Source organism: Myxine glutinosa, chromosome 6 (assembly GCF_964187855.1).
Source record: "Myxine glutinosa chromosome 6, kmMyxGlut1.1, whole genome shotgun sequence".
Classification (NCBI taxonomy): domain Eukaryota; kingdom Metazoa; phylum Chordata; class Myxini; order Myxiniformes; family Myxinidae; genus Myxine; species Myxine glutinosa.
Window position 1 is genome coordinate 72,294,185 of NC_136266.1, and position 18,739 is coordinate 72,312,923.

Consider the following 18,739-nt stretch of genomic DNA (forward strand, 5'->3'; position numbering starts at 1 on the left):
CGTGGGACATTTTTGACAACTTTTTAACATAGCTCATCATTTTCTACACAATTTTTGCAATCTAGAAACACTGATTAGAAGTATATTTCCAGGGGGTGCATGATACCCCCCTCTTCCTACTAGACTATGGGCTGATGCCATCTGGTCCAGTTGCAGAATCAGAGTCTAGGTTTGACAAAAGCTTCTCCCCCTTGTCAGGAGAGAAGGACACAGAGTCAAGGAGCAGTTGGGTTCAACTGGGAAAGGTGGGAACAGAGAGAGATGGGTTTGGGACACAAGATTTTGAGGCAAACACAGAGTTGAGACATTCGGCTTTGTCACGTTCGGTGTCAACTGTGTAGCCATTTGAGGTGAGGGACGGGATGGAGGGGGAACAAACACCAGAAACGGATTTGACCAGATGCGAACAGGATTTGGAGGAAGGAGACAGGTTTGAGAGTTCAATCTTGAGTGTGGAGAGATAGTGCTTCCTGGCACTCCTGAGGGTAGACACACTTGTTCTGAGCTTGGTGGAAGGAACTGAGATTGCCTTCAGTTGGATTTGCCTTCCAAGAGGCAAAGGCAAGTTGTTTCAGGGCAACTGCCTCACCATAAGATTCAGTGTACCATGGATGGGAGGAAGGGTAAGACAACTGAAGACGAGATAGGACAAATCTGTGCATGAGAGAGAGCAGTTTGCTTTGGAAGAATTCCCAAGAAGAATTGATGTCAGAGGCAGAGATGGGAGACCAGTCCAGATGATTGATGGCTGCTTGCAGACTGTGCCAGTCAGCCTGAGTGAAACGCCAGACTCTTCAGTGCTGAGGAGGCTCTCTGAGAATGGTCAGAGAGATGTCCATTTTAACAAGCACATGATCAGAAGAACTGATTGGAGCAGAAGAAGAGCAGCAGACATTTGCAGGGAAGTTTGTCATAACCAAGTCCAGTAGAGAAGATACTCCATTGACTGAGATCCGGGTCGGGAAATTGACAGATTGTGGCAGTCCCAATGAGTCACGGAAGTCCTTTGCTGAGGTGCCATGACTGGTGAGAGAGGAACCCACACCCAGCCAGCTGGCATGATGACAGTTGAAATCGCCACATATGAGGAAGAGAGTGTTGGGATGAGTTGATAGAAGTTGGTCCATGTTGTCGGACAGCGACGTGTAAATGGAGTCATCACTGTTTGGAGGACGGTACAGAACACATGTGAACAAACGGTGGGAGCGGAGAGGAAGCCGTAGCCAGAGGTACTCCTGGGGGTGCGGTGGAGAGAGGACAGTGCAAGGAGAGTGAGGAAGAGAGTTTTTGATAAAGATAGCAACCCCACCACCAGGACGAGGCTCAGATCTATAATACCGGAGGAGGGAGTAACCAGGAAGAGATATTAAGGAATCAGAGACATCTTGAAGGAGGAAAGTTTCTGTTGAGCAGATCAAGTCTGGATTGTCAGAAGCAACCTGAATGGAGAGATCAATCGGGTTTGAGCGAAGGCCCCGGATGTTTGAGGTCCATATCGTTAATGAGGAGAGAGAGGGAGCATCGGGTGCAGGAGAGGAGAGGAGAGGAGAGGAGAGGAGAGGGGAGGGGAGTGGAGGGGTAGGGTCAGATGAAGGATGAGAGGGGGAGGTAAGAAGAGAAGTTGATAGTGTGTCAGAGAATACAAAAGACTTACAAGAAAGGGAAGGATGAGGAGGATGAAGGGTTTGATGGTGATGGAATAAGGCACAGTGAGGGGTTGTTTGAGGGGGGGGGGGGGGCAGAGGAAAGTAGAAGGTTGGGGGTGGTGGAGGTATGAGATAGAAAGGAGATGAAGTGGGGAGGAGGCAGCTTTGAGAAGGAGGTGGGAGGGGGGAGAATTGGAGAGGGGTGGTATGGGGGGAGATTTGAAGGGGAGGGGTAGGGGGGAGTTTTGAAGGGGAGGAGTTTGGGGGGTGTTCTGGAGGGGAGGGGCAAGGGGGGAGAGCAGGAGGGGAGGGGCAAGGGGGGAGTCTCGGAGGGGAGGGGCAATGGGGAAGATTTGGAGGGGATGGGCAAGCGGGGAGTTTAGAAAGTGGATGATTAATGAAAGACGAACATTGATAACAAAATGGGTTTATTGTGATTTTCAAGTTGGAGTTCCGTTTAAGAACGATGGAGGAGGGGTGGAATGAATTTGAATTTGGAGCATGTAGTGATTTAGAATTATAAGAGTTTGAATATTTTTTGGAAGTGGAATGAGTTGGAGAGGAAATTGAAAAAAGCCTTTTAAATAGGAAGAAAAACAGCGTATTGTAATATACCACTGAATAAAACACTGCATGGGAAAGTTTAAACATATTGAAACAGAACCGTGAAGAACAATCTAATATTCACAAAAATACCAACGGGGAAAGGGAGCCTCGAGGGACAACCACGAGTTACGTGAACACTGAACAGGGCAAAAGATGTCAGCAAAAAGAACAGGGCAAAACAGATCTGGGGAATGGCGTGAAAATGGGGGTGAATGGGGGTGAAACACGTGGTCGCAGAACAAACAAACGAAAAGAAGGAAATGTTTTTTTTTTTGTTTTTTTTTTTATTTAGTTAAGAATTTAAACAAGGAAGTATGGGGTGAAAAGACTGGGAAAAGACTGAGAGAGCGAGAGTAGAAGGACCACAATCAACCACTGGGAGAAAAAAGCCTCAAGGTAGGAATCTTCAAGAACTTGGCCGCAATTTACCACGGCACAAAATACTCGACTATTAAATACAGGTATGAAAGATTTACACCAATAAATCTTCCAAGGGACACACTTTAGGTACACACACGTAAGATAAATACAGTTTCGACAAAAATACAATTGTGAACAATTACTTAACTTCGAGCGTGCGTGAAGATCGTGGACAACTTCGAAAAACCTTGACCTCCCCGAAAAGATCTCGCGAGATCTCTGAATTTGAGCAGATCTCTGACTGATGCAAATTTGTCTATGATGTGCTCAAAGTCAGTTTTTTCAGTTTCTTCTCTTTCTACACTCAGCAGAGCAAGATCACAGAGTCTGCCTTGACCCATGGAGGCTCTCAAATACGAAAGTATTAGTTTTAACTTGCTGAATAATCTCTCACAGCTGGTGATGGAAACTGCGATGGTTAGCATTATCTGAATAGCAATGCGAAGATTGGGGAAGACGCTCTCATCTCCATACTGAACAATTAATTTGAGAAGCTCTTCAGGTCTTGATATTTTCATGTTGGCCCGACTTGATAGCAACATTCTGCAATCCAATATTTCTTCATATAGCTGCTGTCCATCAACATCAGAGCTGTACAATTCGCCCAAATTTTCGCACTTCTTCTTTATGTCGTTGCTGTTGGCGCCGTAACACAGTCCCTCGACATCGAGAAGGAACTCAAACTTGGCGTCAGTGTCGTGCAAACGAGTGAACCTTTCATCCATTTCTCTGTGAAGACGGTCGAGTGTTCCCTTCATGACCCTTTCCATTTCCTCCTTGGCTGTTAACCCAGCGTCTCTCGAGTTCTCATCAGCCATTTGTTTCTTTCGTCTCTGATGTCTTTAAACTTCAATATTCCATTCTTGACAGAGACCGAGTCCTTCTTCGAGTGACTCACTGACCAACACTTCTCTTTCAACAAAATGATCTCGGAGGGCTTTCAAATCCAGGGCAGCATCGTGGAAGTTCATGCTAGGATCCTGCAGCCTCTTTTGAATACAGTCAATGCGAATGAGTACTTTGTTCCAAAATCCTAGCAAAGTCAGAAAATCGTAACTCAACATGCGGTTATACAGCTGCCTTGTGTCACTTCTTGTTTCACTGGTCTCGTTTTCATTGTCTATCATGTCCTGGAGAACTTGAAGTATCTCCTCCAGGTACTTGTTGATGGGCTTCACTGCTTCTGTCCTTACACTCCACCTGGTTTCGGACTCCGACTTAACAACCACAGGCACGGCGTTTTTGAGTTTTTTCCCGCGCTGTGTTGAACGAGAGAATAACACGTAGAATAGCTTCGATGGTTCCAAAAAACGTGACCATCATTGTATCCTGCTTGGCTGCATGTACAGTGTACACCCACCAAGTTGAGAGAGTGATTGTCGCAATTCACAAACACTGCCAGGTTGTTTTTCTCACTTACTCTTTGATGAACACCACTTCTGTGTCCAGCCATCACAGCAGCGTTGTCATAGCACTGTGACCGACAATCTTGTAGCTCCATTTCGTCCTTCTCTAGCTGTTTCAAGATGTCTTCAACCAAGCTCTGAGCATCCTTCTGGCTTATCTGGATGAAACCAAGGAAGGACTCTCTAACACGGACTGTTTTCCTCTCAAAATCAACTTCCACGTACCTCACTACTTCTGACATCTGCTCACGGTGTGCCTGATCAGGAGTCGAGTCGAGCATGAGACCATAGTACTTGGCTTTACGAATGTTTCTCAGCAAACTCTGGCGAACAGTGGGGCCATCATGTGGATGAATTTGTTCTGGGCACCTGGTGAAAGATAAGGCATGGATCCAAGATGACTTTCCACACGAGTGAGGTGTTCTTTAATGACAGGGTCAAAGATGGCCAGTAGTTTCAGTAAGCCAAGGAAATTTCCCACATTGGAGTCATCGTCCAGCTGAAGTGACTCCCTGTGTCCTCGCAAACCCAGGTTCTGAGTCGCAAGGAATTTTATGCATTGAAGGATTCTCGTCAAGATATCACGCCACTTCTGCTTTTCCTTCTCAATCTGTGACTGAAGTTCCGCGTCAATAACTCTGTTTTCAGCTAAATTTCTTTCCATTTCTTTCCACTGTGTGAAGCACTCCCGATGATTCTTAGCATTTTCATGAACACTAATCCTTTCAGGTGCTTTCCACTGATTGAATCCACTTTCCTGCTCCAATGAGGATTGATGGTCTGACTGGGAACGGGAATAGAGAAGACAACAGATACAAAATGCAGACTTTTAGAAGGGGAGTAGACCAGCCATGAGCGAGTCACTTCTTCACCACGACCATTTCCCAATTTCCTCTTGAACCAAGTTTTGTTCATTGAGCGGTTATTTGTTGGTAGGAAAGGCCCCTCACTGTTCTGGAAATATTTCGAACCCAGCTTTATTATTTCTGTTCTCAACGCGTCAGGCAGAATTGCTTTTCCAGTTTCCTTGTCAAACTTCAGAAGTCCAATGTCATGCTGTTCAATCACTTCTGGTATGACGGTTCGAGGCTCTTCGACACCATCCAGTTCACTCGGTTCAGTGTCGTCAGGTTCAATCTCGTCAGGTAAAATCTCGTCAATAAACCAACATCACCACCACCACCATCGTCTCCCCCTCATGTCATGTCCATGTTCTCTCTGGCAGCCTCACTTTTAATCTCGTCATACTCGGATTTATCTGATTTGACTTCCTCCTTGGCTTGTGACGCATTTGTACTTGATCCACCTTCGGATTCTAACAAACTTGTAGCAGGTGCAGGCGACTCCATGGAACGTGTCGAACAACTTGTTCCGGGATTTTCATTGAAGGGCATGAAGAACTTGCTCGACTTCTTGGCTTCCTCCATCTCCAACTTTCGTCTCTTCCGTCCTTCAGCTCCACCTTCCTTATTCGTGAAGAAACGTTTCATGGTCTTCTTATACAATGCTCTGAAATAAGGAAATGGCGCTTTTAATAAGAACATTAAATTTCACAGATTTTGCACAAAATTCTGGACTACCTCCCTCGTTTGCGCAGGAGAATGGTCTTTACTGCCAGTTGGCACTGAGCAGTGGTACTGTGAGATATGTGGTCATGTAGCTCCCAGCACTGTATTTTTACCTAATAATTTATATAAGTGGTCTAACAATCTAGCCATCCTAGTGCTTCTCACCCATGTTAATCAAAGACGGATCATACATCTGAAGGAAATTCTTTTTTCACTATCCGAGGATGGCTTGTCTGACTTTAATAGAAACTGCTCAGTGGCGCCCCTCTTCAAGTGGTGCCAAAGGCACGTGCCATACCTGCCATACATTCGGTACGCCACTGTATGCATGGCTTGAGGGTTGTGGGTGCTGCCTCCTCGAGTGCCCGTTGAGCCTTGTGGCCACCGTCTCCCCATTGGTGTGTTCCTGTCACCATATGGCACTCATTAGCTGAGTGCATGGTTCTGTAGCAACAGCGTCGACCTCTGCTGAAGGCCCGCCCATCTGCCAGCACTTTCATATGGCTGTTTCTTGCTTGTTGAAGAGATTTGCAATCCTGGTCTGTGCCACTTTGATGTCCCTGATTGGATTTGCAATGAGTTTGTGTTTCATTTTTTGGTAAGGTATAATGTTGTTTGTTGCAAAGTGTGGATGGCTGCAAAGAAGTGTGGAGAGAGAGAGAGAGAGAGAGAGATTGAGAGAGATGGGGAGAAACGTAAGAAGAGACATAAGAAGAGAAAGGATTTAGAAAGAGGAGAATTACAAAGGAGGTTCAAACCTGCTACCTGTTATGGATTCGGCCCTAATTATTGTTGGTATTATTATTATTGTTGGTTCTCAGTAAGGGTTATTGTGGTTAAAAGGTTTAAAAGCGCTCATGACAAAAATGATGCCGGAAATCGGATAGGGCACCGGAAGAGGTGGAGTGAAGAAGAAGAGCGCGTGAGGCAGAGGTGAAATGATGCGTTTTGTAACAGCTCCGCACCCAGGTTGGTCGAACGTCCATGGAGAAGGAACTTTGAGGCCCGGAAAGGAATCTCGTGCGATCATTGATATCGCTGGTGTCGTGGAAAAGCCTGCGAAGCCAGGTACAGGTGGGAGATTCCAGAGAATCTTCACCTAGCGGCTGCAGCCCGAGGGAGAACCGACTGCCATTTCGGGGACCTCGCGCGTCGTTCGCGGACCCTTGGTTAGTCGCGTCCGCTGGTCCCGCCCTCCGGTGGTTTGCCGAGGATGTGTGTGCGCCACAGCGGCCTTTGAAAAATACGGTGCGGTTCGCGACTGCATGGTGTATGTGCATGTTTGGATAGCGTCTTTGGGGATTCCTCTTTCCACCGCCAATTGGGATTGGCTGGGACCACGTGACGGTCCCCGCCTTACCTACATCTCCTTACCCGCCTCATCGCCTCTTCGCCGGGAGCACCGTTGTGTTCTCGAGACATTGAGAAAGGGCTCTGCTTCAGTCCCTGGGGGTGCCGTGAGTCTGAGCTAGGGTACTATCTTAAGATTGGATTGCAGGGTTGATTGCCCCCATTGTTGTATGGTGCTTTTTGTGTGCTTTTAATATATTGTTTGTTCATAACCCTTGGTGTGGTTTCATTATTGGTTAATTTCAACCAAGGATAACATATCTTTCTGCCGGGGACCCTTTCGGGGTTCGGAGGTTTACCGAGACTAGGGGATAGGGGAGGACCCCGTAACATACCAAACACAATGCATTTCCCTGTCCACTGATATGAGAGATGTAATTTAGCTAAACCAAATTGCTACATATAGAAACATAACCTTCATCCACCTTTGGTGGTGGAGGTAACTACAGGAGGGAACCCTTGTGTGTTGGGTATATCTCTCCAGGGTTTTCTAAAACAATAACAGTATTTTAAGAGCTATTTTTGTGGTAAACAAGATTGATGTAGCAAAAAAAAAAATGTAATAAAAATGAATTCCTTACTGGCGGTATAGGCACCTGTACTGCTGTCTTTGATGTACAAGTACAATAGTTCCTTTTTGACTTTATGTGAGAACAACTGGCAAAGACAAATCATAATAATTAGATATCTGCAATCACCAAGGGTAAGCTTCCCCTGGCACCCACAATCCAATGATGGCTATATTATTTTCAGACCACCATATGACCTTGACCTTCAACATTTTGGGATAGAGTGTAAATTAAGAAAGTTTGTCCACATCTTCAATATATCCATAAAACACAGCATCTTGAAAATCGATGCAAAATTATTCAAGCTGTGATAAAAAGGTGTTTTTTGTTAATTGGGTCACAATTCGAAAAAAGTAGGTCAAGGACACTAATGAAATATCAGGTGCACAACTTCAGTGCAGGTACACTATTATGATGCAAGAACATATTGGAATTCCAAGCAGTCTGAGATTGAGTAATGACAAAAACCACGTTTTATAAATCTTTTTATACTTTTTTTATCAGACTGCCATTTGACGTTGACCTTTAACTAAGAAGGGTATGATGTAAAATTTGCATAAATGCGCCTTACTCTAAGCTATCTATAGAGGGAATATTCATTCTGATCGGACAAATCTTAGTTCAGTTATGGTGAAACATGTTAATATGTCTATAATTAGATCATGACCTTAAAAATTAGATCAAAGTCAAAACAGTCGTCAACCCCACATAATTTTTATTCCCATTATTGATGCAAAATTTCATTCTGAAAGTCCCAGCTCGATCCGCGATGCAGATCAGACATTGGCAGAGAAAGGGTGAAAACCTAAATGGTGGGTTAGTACTCCGAGGGGGTCTAAGACACCGAGCTTTCTTCGACACCTAGGAGTACTAAACCACCATTTACCACCATTAAAACTGGGGGCACCAATTGTAGAAACAAATCCTATAACAGGTATAATATCGTATCGGGGGAGACTTGATGATACTAGTTCCCTTGTAAGGAACTTCAATGCAGGAGGAGGCCATTAAGCCCATCCAAGTTTTGCGGTATTATTGCCAACCTATGGTCGTTTGTCCTATGGTCTTTTTAAATGTTGACCAGCAAGCAAGAAAACAGCACGTACCATTTTAAAACTCTTTGGTATGACTAGGCCAAGGTTTGAATTGCCGACTTCCCAGATTCAGAGTGGACACTCTAGCCAATTGCCACTGAAACAATGACAAAGAAATATCAAATCTTTATCTTAAATGGCATAGTATTTACTGATAGTTTGCTTCTAGTAACATTCTAATGAAAGTAAATCTTACAAATGAATTTGGTGCTCTCATGACTTTTCATTCACCCCACAAAACCCCTCCCGTCCACCTCTAATATCTAGGGCCGTGATGGCAATGGTTACTCTCTGGGCCTCACACCTACGGGCGTTCTCGTTTTTGAAGGAGACTCCAAGATTGGCCTGTTTTTCTGGTAAGTAGTTGTTTTGAATCTGTTCGCAAAAACTTTTGGGACCCTTTTTAGCATCTATGCCACAGATCCACCCATGCGTCCAAATGGTCGAGGCTTGCCAGGGATATCTGAGCTTGTTTTTCGTCGGTTATTTGATTTTATAGGGTGGAACATCCAGTCATGTTAGCATTGAGACATGAAGGCCTATTGAAAGACTCACTGACCCGAACACCCACCCAGAGATTGTGAAGGTTAAATAAATAAATTATAGAGAGTGCAGTACTATTTGAATGGATAATAACAATGAGCTGATATTGTAGGTCCCCCACCTTTTGGGTGGTATGAGGAATAGATCTGTGTAATATGAAAGTTAAATCTTGAACGGTTTTTGAAATACCGCATACACAAGCCAAGTTGCCAAGATGGTTACCATGGCAACATAATTCGGCCAATAACATCCTTGATCTGATCGAGTTAAGATAATATCATGAAGAATAGATATCTGCAATATGAAAGCGAAATGTTTCATGATTTTTGAAATATCGTGAACACAAAAGTACAGGGATGGATGATCGGTCGGTCAGTCAGAGCTCATTTTTAAAGTCCCCTTTCTCTGACCTTGTCGGAGGGGCGGGTGACAATAAACTGGTGCAGAGAGTTGGGGTGGAAATTGTAAATAGCGAAGGGGAAATGTACGAGGGAGGGGAGAGGATGAAGTTATTCGTGGTTTTACTCCTTTTACAACCACTTGATCTTTTCCACATTATTGTGGGGTTGGCCAGAGGAAGATCTGATATTTGACATTTTATTTCCATACTCATTACAAATACCAACAGTTTCATCAATATGAGCAAAGTATGACTGTATACAGAAAACAAGGACATCATAAGCAAAAGCTTGAGTGTCGTCCTTTAATAAATTGCAATACATCTTGATGCGACATTTCTGGAAAGAAAGTTCAAGAAAAGAAAGCAGAAAGAAAATCAAGGAAAGGAAGAAAACAATATTTAAAGATAAATTTAACATCGCATATGTATTAGTTTCGAATCGTATGCCCTCATTATGAACGTGTTACATTCCTCAAATTCAATTAATGAATTTGAATTAAACATTATTATGGTTACACACATGGTTAAGATTTCAATGGGTAAGTGAGGTCACACACATGGGTAGTAATTAGGTATCAGTGGGGAAGGAGGGGTCATGGAAAATCCATGCCACAATCTATTCAAATGAGATCAAGGTGCGTATTTTGATAAGATTATTCATTTTAATACTTTATAAAAGTGTTCTTGGTTGGACATGTATGAGTAACTAAAGATAGTGAATTCCATGTGTCAGGGCCAAGATGTCTTATTGATGTTTGTGTTAGTGCTGTCTTTGGATTCTCTAAATGCAAGTTTAGCTAGGTTCTAGTGGGATAATTATACATGGAGGAATTAAGGTGGAACATGTTATCAAAAGCATTACTAACATGGAAGTTATACCTAAACATGGAGGGCAATTTGATAAAAATGTACATCTGAAATTGGTAACATGTTCATTTGGTTGAACAACGGTTTTGTATTAGCTAGGCAGATGCATTTGTACAAATGTGAATGACCTTCCTTTGCAGAAGGAAAATAGAGTTTATCTTAGATTTAATTTTTAGACATGTCCATACTACATTGCAGTACGTAACATATGGCAAGATAATGGAGTTGTATACAGTAAATAATGTTTGCAATGGTACATAATTTTTCAATCTATACAAGACCCCTGCTCCGCGTGACACAGAAGTTACATTATATCTATCTGCTCCTCATGCCTTTTCACTCCACAGTTCAAGTATTGATCAATTGTGATTCCTAGAAATTTGATGTATTCTTTCTTCTCTATTAAATAAATCTTTTCTTCTCTAATATTCTTTCTTCACTAATGTGATTCCATCAATTTTAGGTTCAGTCTGTAAATCATTTCTAAATCGATGGTAACTTTTAAAATGTATATAGTTGGTTTTATTCAAGTTCAAGGATAATTTGTTAGTTCTGAACCACGTGAAAATTTTTCCTAATTCAGTATTCCTTGTTTTTGCAAGTGTTGCAAAATCAGAATGAGAATAAAATCTATTTGTGTCATCATGGAAAATAATGAACTTGGAGTATAGATTAAGTATTACAAATATCGTTTATGTGGATAAGAAATAAGAGGATCCAGTTTGGAACCCTGCAATATACACATTGTATAGGTAATACATTGGAATCAATCGAAAAAAAATGTTGTATAAAACCCTTTTATATTAGAAATGTAGGTTTAAAACCAAATTAGAGGAATTCTCCTCACTCCGCAATATTAATATCTACAATAAAATATCATGATCAAGAGTGTCGAACGCTTTACTGAAGTAAAGATGACACTCTGATGACATAAACTCCGATGCCATAATCCCTTTGTGCTAATGAATTTGAAATTTTGTAAATTATTTCATTAATTGGGCCCTGGTGTTGGGCTAACGGCTAGGGTGCCGGCTTAGGATCCTAGGATCCTGGGTTCGAATCCCGGTCGATCGCTGAATTAACGCCAGGGCGGTTGACTCAGCCTGTCATCCTTCCGAGGTCGGCAAATTGAGTACCAGTTCACTGGTAATTCCCTGCTTGTCGTAAAAGGCGACAAAAAGGGTTGGCGGCAGGAAGGGCATCCGGCCGTAAAACATTGCTTCAAAAAGGGGACCGAAAAACAACAACAACCACGGTCCCCGAAAAAGGCCAACCCCCGCTTGCGGGGAAAAATGGCCTCTAATGACATGATGTAAGCAATTTATTTTGAGCCGAATTTGTTATATCTATTGTAAATAATTGGTTCAAGTACTTTTGAAAAGCTTGAGAGAATGGATTGAGATTGGTCGATCATTGTTCAGGAGGGAAGCATCATCCTTTTTGTCCCCCGTCGCACCGCGGAGCGAAAGGGGGACTATGGTTTTCCCCTCCGTCCGTGTGTCCGTCCGTCCGTGCGTGTGTGCGTGCATGCGTAAGCGAAGGACCGCATTCGAATTTGGTGTGTGGGTACAACCCACGTCAAAATCCAAGATGGCCACCGCCATGTATGTCTGAACCTTGTGAGCGAAATATCTTGAAAAATAAGCGAGATACCAACTTATATTCTGGTGTGTGGCTGTATCTCGGCATAAGGAAAAACGCTATTGAAAATTGGGTCGCCACGTCAAAATCCAAGATGGCCACCGCCATGTATGTCTGATCCTTGTGAGCAGAATATCTTGAAAAATAAGCAAAGTACCAACTTCTAATCTGGTGTGTGGGTGTATCTAGGCATAAGGAAGAACGCTATTGAAAATTGGGTCGCCACGGCAAAATCCAAGATGGCCGCCTCCATGTATGTCTGAACCTTGTGAGCGAAATATCATATCATATCATAGCATGTTTTCTGCGTCTTCCACTTTGTCAACTCACATCACTTCCCCGACGGGGGACCGAGGCGTATCGCTTGTTGTATAATGGAATAACTTTTGTCATTTTATATCAGTATCTTGTATTTTGGGTACTTGTTCAGGTCCAATATTTTGGCCCAAGTTTTTCACGAACTTGACGCTCCACTAAGTACGGTAGTTAGGGAAGGAATTTGTAATTCGTTCATGTTGCTGAGGATAGCTCTTACATACAAAGCTCACCTCTTCATGAAGGACACCGTGAGATTTTTAACGTCCACCAACTAATCCCGTTAGATGGGATATGCATTTTAATGTCCAGCCGAGGGACGGCACACAGATTGAATCGCCTTTCCTGTGAAAAACCGGGATGACAGTTTATAGCTGGGTTGGGATTCAACTCCAGGCTATAGGCAGCTTAGAGGTGAGTGGGCATATCTCTAGGCCATCTTGACAGCCTGATCTGTGGTAGTACAATGTGCTGCATTAACATGTAGTGGGAGTAGGGATTGTTTGGGCTTCTCTGCAGAAAATTCTCAATTGTCTATGTTCTTTATTTAGACTTTAAAAACATCAATTACTGTATATACACCTGTTCCTTCCATCCCCTAAACTCTAGCACATTACTATAAGAAAAAATTATTGTGTTCAAGCATTATTAGTTAAAGTATGTATGCATTAAAAAATATATTTTCTGGCTATTCTTTGACCTGCTGTTTTAGGCCCAAGATCACGAAGCTCGATTTCAAGAGGAGCAAGCTCACGCTGGCAGTCGTGGAAGATGATGACGATGTGAGTTTGTTGTTTAAAGAAGAGCACCCCACCCCACCCCACCCACCAGATTTTATTGTTGTACTTATTTGTACTGTATTTTTACATTTCTTGTTTTGTAGCATATTCATATCTTTAATTGTAACGTACTCGTACTTTATTTTCTTTCTTTTTTTGCAAAGTTTAAATGCCGCTCTTTGAATCTGTGACGAAGTGCGAGGTTGTGATTATGATAAACTCTGATATATTGTTTTGAGAAATAATGTGCAATTCTTCTGAACAAAATATAACCACTGGAGAAAAGTTATTTCAAAAATCATCCTATTATAACACAGTGCAATGAAGGGGCCATGTGGCCTATCACGCTCATGTCACACCATCCCGATTGTTCATTCTCGCCACACATTTGAATCGGCGAAGGTGAGGTTCGAGTAGAAGAACGCTCCGTATTATGCTTTACACACATCACCATCATCTGCCAATCCTGAGTTTGATTCTCTGAATTGGATATGTGTTCACGTACCTGTTCTTCTGAGTTGTGCTATGCTATAATGATATATTGTCTTTCGGCGGAGGCATTAGGAAAACTGTCTTGCTTGAAATGCATTTGAAACTAGAACGGTACTCGGGAGAGAGCATACCTCCGCCAAGCTGAACAGTTTACATTTTGTATTCCACTGACAGGCCGGATCTGGATTCAGACCTGCACCAAAATCGAATCGGATTGTTCTTGTCACTTTCCAACTCATCCACCAAGTTTTGTCATAAATCATCCACAGCTTTATGAAATATCATGATATTTATCGTTTTTGGCCCACTTAATTGTGAAGAATCACTTGCACATTAATAAAAAAAACTCGTATCCAGATCTGGATTTGGATCTTCACCAAAATCAAATCTATTCTTCATTGTCACACACCCAACCTGTCCACTAAGTTTCGTCCGAATCCGCCCACAACGTTTTTAGATATCATGCTATATATTGTTTGTTTGTTTTTTCCCTATATCTCAATGGTGAAGAATGGCTAAAAAATTCTCGGATCCAGATCTGGATGCAAATCTTCACCAAACTCCAATCATTTTGTCCATGTCACATACCCAACCTCTCCACCAAATTTCGTCTGAATCCATTCACAACATTCTGAGGTATCCTGTTCACAAACAGAAAGACAGACAAACAGACGGGAGTGCAAACGTAACCTCGATCCACCTTCGGCGGCGTAGGTAACGAACGATTGGAAGGTCATTTGTAAAAGTAAACAGCTAGCACAGAACCCTATGAGCAATTGGGTTGGCATCCTTTCACAATGCTGTTACCCTCTGCAACCGCTATTTATGGATGGGGTGGGGGAACTGAAACCCCCACCTCTCGTCCCCTCATTTCTGTGAAGGAATGTTCCTGTACACCTCAAATATATCAGTTGTTTGGCCTTTAGTTTCCAGCCAGGATCACATTTTCACCAGCATTGCGTGAGCTTCCTCATTCCATTGGAATAAGTGATATTTGGTCCAAATGTTTGAAGAGGGAGAAACCTTTTGACACGACTGTTACATTATTGGGCAATCCCAATTATCTTTGGGCAATTATTGGGCAATTTGTTGTGAGGGCCTTTCACTCGCTCACCGCAGGCAGGTTGGAGGTGTTTGTCTTCTACCGACTCCTCTCCGGCCTAGCCCCCCCAGCTCTGTCTGTGCTCTGTCCCAAAAATACTCCTACAGGTCACACAATATCTGCCAGCAACCCTCTTCTGGTGAAACTGCCAAAATCGAGACTCTCTATTCACCTTCACGCTTTCATTCCTCTTTAGTCCCGCCTCTGGAACATTCTCCCACACTCTCTTCAATCCCACTCCACCCTCAAGATCTTTAAAACAGCTGTTCACGACCATCTCTTATATTCCCCCATCCAAAACCTTGATCTTTTCTACTCCCGTTAATTCACCCCAGATCCACATTTTTGAAATAGCGACTTCTTTCATGGAAGTCCTAGCAGTGTCCATGTGTTTTATACCTCTCCCACCCCTACCCTCCTTCCCACGCCTCCTCCACCCAAGCGCTCTCCCTCCCACAGATCTCCCGATGTCCCTGTTCTCAAATGTTGTACTTGTGTGCTTCCCCCTCTCTCCCAATCTTGTCTCCCGCTCCCTTTATTATATGTTTTATGTGTCGTTTTTTTTTTTTTTGATTAATGTTAGCTCTTACACGAGCCTCGGTCTTGTATCCAAAAAAAAAAAATCTCTTTGGAGCAGGATAATGACTTGTTTGCTTTGAATATAAATATGAAGCAAACTTGTCAACACTGAACTTCCTTTGCCTTGTTAATTATTTTCTTTTAGAAATGGATAAACGATGGTGACATTACCTTTGATGGTATGAACCGTTGACTATGTGCCATGCATCTTTCTCTGTCACAGGGTAAAGAGCAAGAACACACATTTGTGTTCCGCCTTGACCATCCCAAGGCCTGCAAGCATCTATGGAAGTGTGCCGTTGAACATCACACCTTCTTCCGGCTCCGCAAACCAATTGTCGATGATTCAAACCGACATGGATTCATCAGGCTTGGCTCGAGATTTCGATACAGGTGTGATAATAGGAAAGACGGGAGATAGGTGTGCGCGAGGGGGGAAGGGCGTGGAGGGGGAGAATGAGGGGATGGAGGGGAGGGTTTCTTCATAATGTGAGGGTACTCGTATGTACTCGTAATCATCTGTGTACCTCTCGCATAACTTGTTTCAGCTTTTGTCATAAAATTTTCAACAAACCTTTATTATTAGAATATGGAAAAGACTAACAATATGCGACTTTCAAAATGACGTAATCAGCCCCCGAATGCTCAGCGTACATGCGCAGAAACCCTGAGTAACGAAGTCCATAGGGGCAGCCGAGACATGTAATATACAGTCACGTGAAAAAGTAAGTACACCCCATGTAAAGTTTTGACTTTTTCAACATATTTCAACATACAGCTATTTGATCTTCATTTCAACAATATTCATAGAGAAAGGTGATATAATATAACAAATATCATGAAACATTTACATTTTGTAGTCCATTGTATAATTTAAATAAACATAAATGCAAATTTCGCATGTGGAAAAAGTAAGTACACCCCTACATTTATCACTACTTCAAATACCTAAAACTAGAATCAGGTGCACCAGCTCAGGTGCAAATGATTAGAACATCGTTAGAGAGGATCTTGGAGGAACCTGTCTTATTTAAACAGACATTCAGTTTGGTTTGCTCTTTGTTGTTGAAGTGTGCTGTGTCACCATTCCTAGATCAAAAGAGCTCTCTGAGGCCTTCAGAAAGAAGGTTATAGATGCCTCCAGAGTTTGGGAAGGGATTTAAAAAGATCTCCAAACAATTTGAAATCAATCATTCAACTGTCTGGAAGATCATCTACAAGTGGAGAAGATTCCAAACAACTGCCAACTTGTCAGGCCAGGCCACCCCAGCAAGTTCAGCCCGAGATCAGACCGCAAGATGCTGAAAGAAGTCTCTACGAACCCCAGAATGTCATCACGGGACCTACAGGTAGCTCTTGCCACTGTTGATGTCAAAGTGCACGAGTCTACGATTAGAAAGAGGCTGCACAAATTTGATCTACATGGGAGGTGTGCCTGGAGGAAACCTTTGCTGTCCAGAAAGAACATCAGGGCAAGACTAAAGTTTGCCAATGAACACCTCGGCAAAGACCAGCACTTCTGGAACAATGTGCTCTGGACAGATGAGTCAAAGGTCGAGCTATTTGGCCACAGTACCAGAAGACATGCTTGGCGAAAACCAAAGACAGCATTTGACCACAAGAACCTGATACCAACTGTAAAGCATGGTGGTGGAAATATTATGGTTCGGGGCAGCTTTGCTGCGTCAGGGCCTGGGCAGCTCACCATCATAGAATCCACTATTAATTCTTCATTGTACCAGAGGGTGCTTGAGGATAATGTGAGGCCATCTGTCGGGAAATTTGAAGCTCAACCGAAGGTGTACCTTGCAACATGACAATGACCCTAAACATACCAGTAAATCCACCAAGGAATGGCTGAAAAGAAAGAAATAGAGGGTTCTGGAATGGCCAAGTCAAAGCCCGGATCTAAATCCCATCGAGATGTTGTGGGGGGATTTGAAACGAGCTGTGCATGCAAGAAACCCCTCAAACATCGCACAGCTGAAAGAATTCTGCATGGAGGAGTGGGCAAAAATTTCTCCCAGTCGATGTCAGAGACTGGTAGACAGTTATAAGAAACGCCTACTTGAGGTTGTTTCTGCCAAAGGGTGCAATACCAGCTATCAGAGCCAAGGGTGTACTTACTTTTTCCACATGCGAAATTTGCATTGATGTTTATTTAAATTATACAATGGACTACAAAATGTAAATGTTTCATGATATTTGTTATATTATATCACCTTTATCTTTCAATATTGTTGAAATGAAGATCAAATAGCTGCATGTTGAAATATGTTGAAAAAGTCAAAACATTACATGGGGTGTACTTACTTTTACACGTGACTGTACAATGTCTCGATATATCATGTATGAGTGTGTATGTATTGTGGGCAGGACCAACTTTCCGAAAATTGTTCATTTTCGATTTGGAGAGGCATGGAGTATGTGGGGTTACGAGAGAGAGTAGTAGGTATTTGTGCAAGTGAATCTGCACACTTTGTGTGCTAGCATGCATGGGTGTGTGCATCGATCTTCTTTTCTCGAAGTTACAATTGCCTGTCTTTTTCTGGTGTTAGCTGAGCTTTGGCATCCATGTTCATGCAATCTGAAACACAAAAACACTCATTAGATTGTATGGCTGGCCTTTCTGTAAACATTTTTTGCAACGCCTGGCAATAATAGACATTGCACGTGATGAAGAAACTAATCACAAACATTCATTCCACACAGAGCAGTGTATTTGTAAACAGTTTTTGCTCCTGAGATGAAACATGAATAACATTAACTTCGCGTTTCAGTTTGAGTTTGGTATTGCACATTTCGACCTATTTCCAAAAATTGCTTTAAATCTGTTTCGCACAAGAAAGATGCATTGAAGTACAATATATTATCAGTAGATAAGCAGGTATATCTTTGGTAAGAGTTTTGTTCACATCTTATGTTCATTTTGCACATTAAACACATTATGCAGGGTGAACCTAAACTTTTGACTGGTTATATATATATATATATATATATATTGTTGCGGATATGAGGACTGTATATTTTTTTGATTGTGTGCTTTATTATTATTATTATTGTTTATTCTGCGCCCCCTGCCTCCGGAGCTGTGTAAAGGTGAAAGGGCATCCCATAATTAGTCCACAAGCATACACGTCAGCCAATAATAGAATACCCCTGTTCGATAGTTATATCTTATTCTGTGTTTTAGGGTAAGGCTGTGTCTCCCATTAATTGAAGTACTCCATTGCACCAGTGAAAGAGAATAGATCCCCTTTCATTCCCATCCCCAAAATCTCCATTTCCTTTCACAACCCCTTTCGTCATTGCCAAGCCTCGATTGCCAATTACATCCCCTCCAAAACCACCATTGAACATGT

General features: G+C 42.5%; 1 protein-coding gene across 1 annotated transcript in view; it reads left to right on the forward strand.

Moving 5' to 3' along the window:
* Positions 1–18,739, forward strand: part of LOC137429962 (band 4.1-like protein 5) — a 96,429-nt gene that overhangs the window by 26,555 nt on the left and 51,135 nt on the right. The window contains exons 9-11 of the mRNA XM_078779988.1: positions 8,927–9,015; positions 13,138–13,207; positions 15,601–15,770. Of these exons, the coding sequence (XP_078636114.1) occupies positions 8,927–9,015; positions 13,138–13,207; positions 15,601–15,770 (329 nt within the window). The remainder of the gene's footprint in view (positions 1–8,926; positions 9,016–13,137; positions 13,208–15,600; positions 15,771–18,739) is intronic.